The sequence below is a fragment of the Rutilus rutilus genome (assembly GCF_951802725.1).
Source record: "Rutilus rutilus genome assembly, chromosome: 17".
Classification (NCBI taxonomy): domain Eukaryota; kingdom Metazoa; phylum Chordata; class Actinopteri; order Cypriniformes; family Leuciscidae; genus Rutilus; species Rutilus rutilus.
This window is the reverse complement of record NC_140230.1, coordinates 17,274,454-17,284,905: the sequence shown is the minus strand read 5'-3', so window position 1 is coordinate 17,284,905 and position 10,452 is coordinate 17,274,454. Positions and strand designations below refer to the sequence as shown.

Below are 10,452 nucleotides of genomic sequence, written 5' to 3'. Positions count from 1 at the left end.
GTTATCTTACCTGGAATTAAGGTACAGCTGTATTTACAAAAAGTCTAGTCATGATGGATATACTTATTTGGCCATTTCTGCTTCTTAGGAGAAGAAGAGAGCAGTTTTGCTAATTTGCTTTGAAAACGGACACACACACACACACACACACACACACAGAGAGAGAGAGAGAGAGAGAGAGAGAGAGAGAGAGAGAGAGAGAAACCCACACATGTACAGTAGAAGCATGTTAAAAGAATATAAAATTTTTATTTTTTGAAAGAAAAACGGCAACATTCAACATTATTGTCATTCAAAAAGTATAGTTGCTGAAATATTTATATTATATATTCTGCAAAATGCAAGATTTGATTTAAAAGTACAGTAATCATGGCATATTCATTCATTTGCATTGTTGGCATCATTAAGCAAGAAGCACATTTAAAAGCACAGGCTTAGCGTGGCATGATTTTTATTTATTTTTTCCTCAGTAGTCTTGCTCTCGGCTCTTGTCGAATGTATAGTTTGGGGCTGATGGATGTGTACGCGGGTTGCGCTGTTTTCTGGGCACTGGAAGCGGCCTCTCTTGCTGTCCAAACTCCACCTCTGCCTCAGCTCTACAAACAAACAAATGCTGTGAAAATCTGTAATACTGTAGTATTATTGCTTTAACACTGCGTTCATTTATGCTTTAAACTGATATGGATTATTAACTATATGAATAAGGAAATATTACTAACCAAATGTGTAACTGTGTAAATATAACCAGTGTTGGGGGTAATGCATTACAAGTAATCCGATTACTTTTTTGAAGTAACTAGTAAAGTAATGAATTACTTTGTTATTAAAAAACAAACAAGCAAGCAAGCAACCAGGTGACAAAAAGCAATGCAAATGTAACTTTCTATAAAAAGTAACCTAATTAGTTATTTTTTAACAAGTAATGCAATACTTTAAAGCATTGCTTTTAAAGGTAGCTTTGCCAAACACTGAACATCCCTGCATTTACTCATTTTGACATTATACCAGCAACTACGATTTGGTGTAAACCAAGGTTATTATAATTTTGCATTTTTTTATTAGTTTTTATTTTAATATAATTTTCAAATTTCCTATAAATTTCAGTTTAGTTTTAGTTAGTTCCATTAATGGTTTTGTTAGTTTTAGTTTAGTTTTTATTTTGTGAACACATTTCTATTTAGTAATTATAGTTTAGCAGAACTAACAGTTAACAGAACACTTCCAGTTTAATGTTTGCAGTTTATAGTTAACTCTTGTGAAAACCTCTTAATAATAAAAATAAATATTCATTCATTCTCATTCACATTAAAAATGAAATCTTGTTAAACGGGCGTATAAGAAAAAGAAAAAAATAAGCGTATGATTATTCTTTAAGGTTATTTATATGATTAATCCTTTCAAACATTTTTCAAACATTATTATTCTGACCAATGTAGGTCTATTTCTGGGCTAGACATGCTGTTTGTTTTTTCCGTTTTCTGCTTAGTGTGGTCTCTGGTCTAATATGATTGGTATCTTGTTTAGTTTCACATGAGTTGGTTATCTTACCTGGAATTAAGGTACAGCTGTATTTACAAAAAGTCTAGTCATGATGGATATACTTATTTGGCCATTTCTGCTTCTTAGGAGAAGAAGAGAGCAGTTTTGCTAATTTGCTTTGAAAAACGGAAAAAAGCCGCGGGCTATGGCAAGCCGTTTTAACATGTAATCCCTAAAACCTACTAGTATCTATTTTCATGCTACTAGTACTTATTTTTTAGATACTAGTATCTATTCCATTAAGTACTAGTGCTTATTCATTAGCTACAAGTGCCTATTCTAGATGCTAGTACCTTTTTAATAGATACTAGTCGTTATTCATTAGAAATAGTTCTTATTTTTTAGATACTGGTACTCATTCATTAGATACTAGTACCTATTAAATAGACACTAGTACTTATTCATTAGATACTAGTACCTATTAAATAGACACTAGTACTTATTCATTAGATACTAGTACTTATTCATTAGCTATAGTACTTATTCATTAGCTACTAATACCTTTTAATTAGATACCAGTACTTATTAATTAGCTACTAGTACTTATTGAATAGATACTAGTACCTATTTATTAGATACTAATATTTATTCCAAATGTTACTAGTAAGATTTTTTACTAGTAAGATTTTTAATTGAACTCTCCAGTGGCTGTTCTGACTAACATAAGACGAGTAAAAAAGCAGCTGTGACTAGTAAAATAAGAATAGTTACTAGTAACAATTACAAAAGATACTAGTGTCTAATAAGTAAGTACTAGTACCTAATGAATAACTACTAGTATCTATAAAATAGGTACTAGTATCTAATGAAAAATAAAAGCATTTAATAAATAAGTACTAAGTATCTAACGGAAACTTACTAGTAATATTTAAAAAGATACTAGTCAAAATTGGAATAGTTACATGTCATAAATTAATATAGGCTATTATATCAAAACTAATAGCTACTAGTATCTATTAATTTGCAGATATCTTCAACCTCTTAAAGCAACACTATGGAACTTTTCCTCTGCGGTCCCCCTACAGGTTGGAAGCGGAATTGTCCATTACCGCTGTCGTAAATCATTTAGCCTACCGCAGCCTACTGTCGCACGCAGGCATGCCCACTGTTTATCCAGCACTGGCTTTGGAATGAATGATGTCCACAGACAAGGTAGAGTGTGATGCATGATTTTATGAAAGTATGATGTATTGCGACATCAGAAACAGAGAAAAACAAAATAATGACTATTGTAACGCTTGCCGTAAAGCAAGTCAAATTTGTAGTTTTCTTATGTCTCATTAGAACTACAGAAACGCGGACCGCAAAGGCAGAGGCTTAAGTGTCTTTCACCCTGTTACGACTTGATGAACCACTGAAACGATTTTGGAAACATTATTTTAAGGTAAAAAATATTACATAGTGTTGCTTTAAGGAACTAATAAGAAAATATAGCTGCGAGCAGCGATTGCGGGCCCAAGCCGGTGGCAACGCCACCCTGGTGCCTTTAGTTACACTAAAGCCACCGGGGTGGCGGTGTCACCGGCTTGGGCCCTCCATCGCTGCTCGCAGCTATATTTATATATATATATATAATAAATGTAACAAAAAAATGTATAAACCACTTAAGAGGAGTGGGTAAAAATACAGAGGCTGATTTTGCAAAGAAATCCACATTCAAACCAAAATATCTGACTTCCTGTTGGTCAGAGCTAATGACTGTAAATGAGAAAGTTGTCCGGCTCGATGAGACCAATATACGTACTGATTTTTGTGACTGTATATAAAATTAACCCCTTCATTTTTGTCAAAAGCATTTAGAAAGTGACACACTTCCTGCTGCCAGTTGGTGGCGCTATAACTTTGACTCACAATAGTTACATACATGTGATCGGCCTCTTACCACGAACACACTGCTGAAGTTTCATCAAGATCAGTTAATGTATGCAGAAGTTCTAACACTTCGTTTTTATCTTTTCTCGCCATAAATTCGTTTCCTCGCCACGGCCAAACCGTTCGAGATATCAAAAATCCGTCCGCAATTTAGCATCCTCAATGTCTTGACTTCATGCTGACCGAGTTTGGAGGCGAGTGGATGAATTCTCTAGGAGGAGTACATCAAATTCCACAGCATGCGTTTTTCAAACAACCCATAATAGCCGACTTCCTATTGGGCGGAGCTAATAACTTAGAGTGCGGAAGTTGTTCGGCCTGATGAGATCTATATGTGTACCGAGTTTCATATTAATTCATGCAAGCGTGTTTGATATATGGACCAAGTTTTCAGACCGTGTTTAAGGGGGCGCTGTTGAGCCCCCCTGCCACGCACGGGTACCAGTTTCAGCCCGGCCCTGATGGCCGCGGGTTCTGACCTGTGTGCAAAGTTTCAAGAGTTTTTGAGCATGTCAAGGGCCCCAAAAGCCACTGAAACCTTGAAAAACAAAGATTAAATGGAATAGACTTCATTCACACCGAGTTTGGTGGCGATCGGATGAATTCCCTAGGAGGAGTATTTCACATTCCATTGTATGCATTTTCCAAACAACGTATAATAACCGACTTCCTGTTGGGCTTTTGTAAAACTTAGACCACGAAAGTTGTTCTGCCCGGTGAGATCTATATGTGTACTGAGTTTCATATTATTACATGCAAGCGTGTTTGATTTATGGACCAAGTTTTCGGACACCATTCCAGGGGGCGCTGTCGAGCCCCCCTGCCACGCCCGGGTACCAGCTTCAGTCCTGATGGCTGCGGGTTCTGACGTGTGTGCAAAATTTCAAGAGTTTTTGAGCATGTTAAGGGCCCCAAAAGTGGCAAAAAGGCAAAAAAATAAATAATGAAAAACCCTTCCGGAAACAATAGGGCCTTCGCCCTTTCAGGGCTTGGGCCCTAAATATTAAAGGCATTAATATCAGTTATCGTTTTTGTCAAACAGCGACCCCTAGAGTCGCTGTGGAGTACTTGTATTTAACGTTACTGTCGTAAGTACGTTTCTTGTTTTCTTTTCCTTGACTCTTCTGACCACGCTTTCTTCGTCAACTCTGCCATGATTCACGTCTGAAATGAGTAGTCTGAATAGAGCACGTCTGAATAGAGGCTGCTTCATATGTTGTTGAAGTATGTGACGTAAAGCAAGTCGTGATTTGGCAGGGCGCCACCTCTCAAACCTGCATTACCATATGAACATCAGAGTTCATATGGTAATGCAGGCTAAACTAAGGCTATAGAACATTGTTACTGGCTTTGTTGGTTTATCTAGCTAATTGGTTAGCATGAACGCGATAAAAGATGTGTTTAATGTGACATTTATTGGTTTGACTGTACAGTAGGCCATAATAAAGACTTAACTGACAATAATAAAATCCAAACAACAGTTAAGTAGATCCAAAAACAGATTCATACCCACCAGCCAAACAACCACAAAACCCAGAGATTGGAACTTTTGGAGAGCATTCATAATTCCTTAATAAAAAATTCTGAATATTAATCTTTAATATTAAATAATAATAATATTAAGTAAAAAATGTATCTAATATTTATCAAACTGAGAACACGAGTCATGTCAAAATAAGAGTATATATGCACTATATACATATGCTTATTATATATTTTTTATTCTAATACCATTAAAAAGGTATGCTATTATTATATTGTTATTATAAAAACGGCCTTGTTCAATTCAGTCCATTTCCTGTGTCGTCTCTCTCTCATGTTGTCTCAACATATTATTTGCATAGTGATTATTTAAATAGTCCTAGTATCTATTAGGGTAAGGATATCTTTGATCTAAAATGTAACTAAAAAATAAACACTAGTTCTATTGTTTCTTAACAAGTTATGTATAATTAAATACTAGACATTATTGGAATAAGCACTAGTACTATGGAATAGATACTAGTATTAAAAAATAAGCACTAGTAGCATGAAAATAGATACTAGTATGTTTTAAGGATTAAATGTTTAGTTGGCTTGCCACAGTAGTGCAATGAAATGGAAAAAAGTGATTTTCCGGAACAAGATGAGAGCTTATTATTACCGATTATTTATTTTTGCTAATTATTATTTTATTTCAGTTAGTTTTTCAGTAACTGTTGTTAGTTTCGTTTAGTTTTAGTTTTTCATTTTTGTTGAAATTTCTACTTTATTTAATTTTCCGAAAATGTTTTTTGACCAATAGTTTTAGTCTTAGTTTCAGTTTTCGTTTACGAAAATAACCTTGGTATAAACAATAGGGATGCATAATTATAAAAAATTATATTTGTTTCGTATAACAGATGAATGGCAGATTATTTAAATCCTACTACACTATTCTACACCATTTTGTCCAAATAAGTTTGTCCAAATCTCTTGAAATGCTTGAAAGTGAATTTTTATTATTTTATTTTATTATAGGCATAGTTATGAACATTATGAAAAAGGCAATGGGAATGTAACAATAAATGTAACAATAGGGAAATGAGAAGAAACCATTAAATAAGCAATATCAACTGATACATTAAAAATAACAATGTAAAATTTCATTAATTTGAAGAGAATATATAACAAAATGGCAGCATTAGAAAAAGGGATAAGTTCATCCAAAAATGAAAATTTTGATATCACTGACTCACCCTCATGTCATTCCAAACCTTTATTACTTTCTTTCTTCTGTAGAACGATAGCAGATATTTTGAAGACACTTAGAACCCCGTTGACTTTCATTGACAAAAAACTGACTCATTTTTTATTTTAAGGTGAACTATCCCTTTAAAGCAACATAAAGACCATACAAACGCTCAGTAAGCCTGACTGTGAGTAATACAAGTATCACTGTGTAGTAAAGGAAGAGGAGCTACCTGTTGTATTGGCAGTTGCATTGGCAGTAGTCTTTGGCTGTAAGAGGCTGCCGCATGGATCTCAGCTTTTTCACTCTCTTCTAGATAAAAGAAAAAAAAAAAAACATTAAATGAGCCACTTCCTTTCTTGCTTGCTTGCTTGCTGGCTTTCTTCCTCTCACCTTCATTCGTTTGTTCCTTCGCAGGACGAAAACAACCACAACGACAAGTCCGATCAGAACCACAGCACTGGCTCCTACGGCAATCCAGATCCACAGCTGTAAGCCATGTATCACCTTGTTCCATGGTACCCCACCTGCAGAGTTTTTTCCTCTCACTTTAGTGCCTCCCTGTTCACTTCCACCTGTTCAATGATCATTATAAATTAAGACTGGGCTGTTGATCTAGGATTTTGCTTAGTGCACAATGCACATAAAGTGCATCCTTTCTATTGTGAAATTATATTATGATAGGAATGCAGCGATATTAAAATTCTGGCTGATACCTATAAGCTGATAATCAATTTGGCCAATAACTATAACTGATGCGGTTCTGATATATAAAGTGCATCCATATACAAGACTGATTTTGTAAAGTTGTGAAATGTAGATTTGTTTCACCTGAAGGTTTGGGCACAACCGTCAAATTCGTCTTTGCAGTTAGCTCTGCTCCTCCATCGAACTGCACTGTACACACATAGTCCCCTGCATCACTAGGCTGCGCCTGAGAGAGAATAAGAGAGGAAATGACTGTCAACTCTTAAAATAAAGGTTCTTTATTGGCATGATCTATGGTTCCATGAACAATCTTAAACATCAATGGAACTTTTTCATTGCACTAAAAGCTCTTTAGATTATGCATTTTATAAAATTATTCACACGCACAAACATTTTTTTTCTTTTTCATAACTCTTCACTTAAACGTTATTTGTGGAACCCAAATTATACTAATATATTATGCAAATTATTTTTTTCCAAAAAAAAATTGGAACCTTCATTTTTTAAGAGTGTAACATGAAAATGTTATGTATAGTTTATTCAAAGCAAGATCAGTGTAAGGTATTCACTTTCATCAATGTGACATCATAGTTTGTGCTGAGTTGTCCACTAGTAAATGTGACTTTTGATGAATTCATGCCATTCCAGTTTAAGCTTCCTGAGTTCGTCAGGGTTGGGAAAGAGACTGTGGAAGGGAGGTGGTCAGCTTTCCACTTCCCACCCACAACACGTTGAGATACACTCTGAGGAAGAGAACAGGGCAGCACTGCATTCTGCCCTTCAGCAACTTCAACAGCTTTGGTCTGGAGACCTGCTGGAGACCCAGACAAATGTCATTTATAGCATGAAATGTGAAATATTATAATAATATAAACACTTTTATTAACTATTAGGGACACTAACCGACAACAGTCAATTGTAAACTGATCTCCAAACCCTTGACCTGACATGTCCACTGGCCATTATCTTTTGAAGTCACAGACTTCAGCTGTATCACTTGTTTTTTTTCATTTATTTCTTCTTTAGAGGGATTCAGCCACTTTACTTCAGCATTCGGCTCTCCTGTAATGTCACAGCGCAGCTCTGCTTTACTGGACTGCACCAGCACTGCTGGTGTAGCAAAGACTGAGAGAGAGAGAAAAGGGAGCAAATATGAAAAATACAATCATTCTAAAAATAAATAAATAAATAAATACATACATACATAAAAAAGCCAAGTCTAGGTTCTCGCCACTGCTGTCGTCTCTTACCTGACACAACACGCAGAGTGTATTTTTTCCCTGTCTGAACACAGGTATAATCTCCAGAGTCTCTTGTCTCCAGTTTGGGAACCTTCAAAGTTCCATCATTTACCCTTATTTTATCCTTAATATGGGTATTACCTTTAAAAATAAAATCAATTATAGCATGACTCCTCACAATACTTCATATTCAATCATTTTTGTGTCAAAAGGAGAAGAAACTGATACCCATCGCTTTAGTTCCAGTTCTGCCCTTAATGGTAACAATGTGAGTGCCGTCCAATCTCCATTCTACATCACTTCTCGGACGTAGGGCTCCACAATCCATGTAAATGTCACCCCCCACTTTCTGATATAATACATCACATTTCCCACACAATGTACACAGTGCTGAAGGAGAGAATGTTGGAGAATAAGGGAGGGTTAAAGAAAGAAAAGCTGTGCAGGCAGAGTATTATAGACTGTTTAAAAAAAACAAAAGGTACTTCAGAATATTACAATGCACTTTATGAGTTTATTTATGCTCACCAAGAAGGAGAAAAAAGAGGATCTTGCAAGTTGGCATTCTGTTCCTTTTTCTAAAAAAAAATATTGAATGAAATGTAAAGTTTCTTTTTAAATCAAAAGCCCAGAGTTTCATTTCCATGAGAAAATCCTATCTGATAATCTTTGTTTGTATATAAGAGGCCCATGCTTTAACAACTAAGAAAAAAAAAGGGGCAAACAGGAAATCAACATAATGTGGCTGTGAGCCACAAGTGCAACTGCTTTCGGTAATTTTGTTTCATTCTCTCTTAACCTAAAATATTTTTTTTTCTCTGTAAATATAGTCCTAATTTAAATGATTTAAATGAAATTTGAATAATTTGAGATAAATATCCAAGACACTTGTATTACTATTAAGCTAAACAAGTTATCATCAACAAAATAGGCTATATGATGCCTCCAAATTATACACACATTGGTAGAAAATGAATAAAAATGTTTATTGTACTTTTTTTTTTTTTTATCAAAGCTTTATATTGTATCTTCAATGCATAGTAATATACATTTCCCTTACAGTGTCTGTGGTGCGAATAAGCATTTCTATTTCAATCTGCTGTTTTTATTACAGATTTGTGTTTTTTATCAGCCTAGTTATTAGCCTATGACAAGCTGAAACATTTTCATAAATCCTGCAAAATACTGTGCTTACGTTATAATCTTGTAATCGTTTATTTCGTTTACTTTTCAATTCTTAAAATTAGCAATTATATACATATGTTTTTTACTTTTTAAGTTACATTTATTATTAGTGCAAGTCGGTCCTTATATATGACGATATATTTTAAAATCATTAAAGTTAACGAAAAGAAAACCAAAAAATATATAGGCTAGCCTATATTAAAACAATAATATATATATATATAAATGAGCATCATGATCGAGTGTTAAAGAAATATTATCCTCTTTTGGTTCTAAAATAATATATCTGTATCTCACCTAGGAATTGAAGACAGATTTTTCTTTAAAAAATAAATAAAAAAACATAATTCAGTTGCATCATTTGTTTGTTTGACGCTTTTTATTTAAAACCGTATTTCGCGTATGCAAGACAAGTTAGATAATAGATTTCATAGTTGAAAGCTCTGCTGTTTATACTCACGTTTGAATGCCGTTTTCTGCTTTGTTAACAAAGTTTCAAAAAATGTTTATGAGCCTTTAATCCAACTGGCAAAAACCAGCGCGTGTGAGAAACCAGCCGAGACGAAAACCTTAACCTGCACCAGAATCTCAAATGAGACAAGACAGCGGAAGAAAGAAAAAAAAAAAAAAGTGTTTTTGGAGAGCACAAACCAATGTAGGGCAGAAAACGCCTCTCACATGTAACGTTAGGCCTACTTCGCAGTGGGAAATCCTTGATAGATTTGAGAATTACGGTTAAAACGTTAAACATTAATCGATATGAGTATTTTACACCCAAATCAACAGGCCTAAATAAATAGCATGTGCACATTAATCTCAGTAGTGACATTTCATTACAGACGAAGCTCGCAAATGTGATACGCAATGTAGATTCACTTAAGATTCAAAGAGCTTTGTAATTTACTTACCGTCAAAGCTTGACCTTTGAACTTAACTTTCCGTTGTTAACCAGATTTGCTTAATTAAATGTCATTCGTGTCGTTTTTACATTTAATTCATGTTTAATTCATTGCTTTCACATTTATCAACAATCTTTGCACTTTCAGTTCGTTCCAGTCCTTCCTGTAATACGATCATAGTGCTAACAAAGTTCGTTTAATACACACCCATAATCACAATACACAGAGTCAGAAGAAGCAAAGAGACATTTTTTATTTTAAAGCAAAAAGAACAAAATGAATTCATTCCTCCCCCAAA

At 34.5% G+C, this 10,452-nt stretch overlaps 1 protein-coding gene across 4 annotated transcripts; it reads right to left on the bottom strand.

Moving 5' to 3' along the window:
- Window positions 1-225: 225 nt before the first annotated feature.
- On the bottom strand, window positions 226-10,132 carry LOC311276289 (matrix-remodeling-associated protein 5-like). Of its 4 annotated transcripts, none has more exons than XM_084385875.1 (10): window positions 9,716-10,132; window positions 8,599-8,648; window positions 8,299-8,460; window positions 8,080-8,211; window positions 7,733-7,954; window positions 7,399-7,643; window positions 6,953-7,055; window positions 6,515-6,696; window positions 6,354-6,433; window positions 226-596 (listed from the first exon to the last, which is right to left on the bottom strand). In XM_084385875.1, exons 2-10 carry the CDS (start codon window positions 8,633-8,635, stop codon window positions 467-469), a joined length of 1,293 nt encoding a protein of 430 aa, XP_084242001.1. In that variant the 5' UTR covers window positions 8,636-8,648; window positions 9,716-10,132; the 3' UTR covers window positions 226-466. The 4 variants fall into 4 exon arrangements, with proteins under 4 accessions (XP_084242001.1, XP_084242004.1, XP_084242003.1 ...); XM_084385878.1 differs by having other exon boundaries at window positions 6,354-6,430; XM_084385877.1 differs by having other exon boundaries at window positions 7,399-7,640.
- Between the last annotated feature and the right edge of the window lie 320 nt (window positions 10,133-10,452).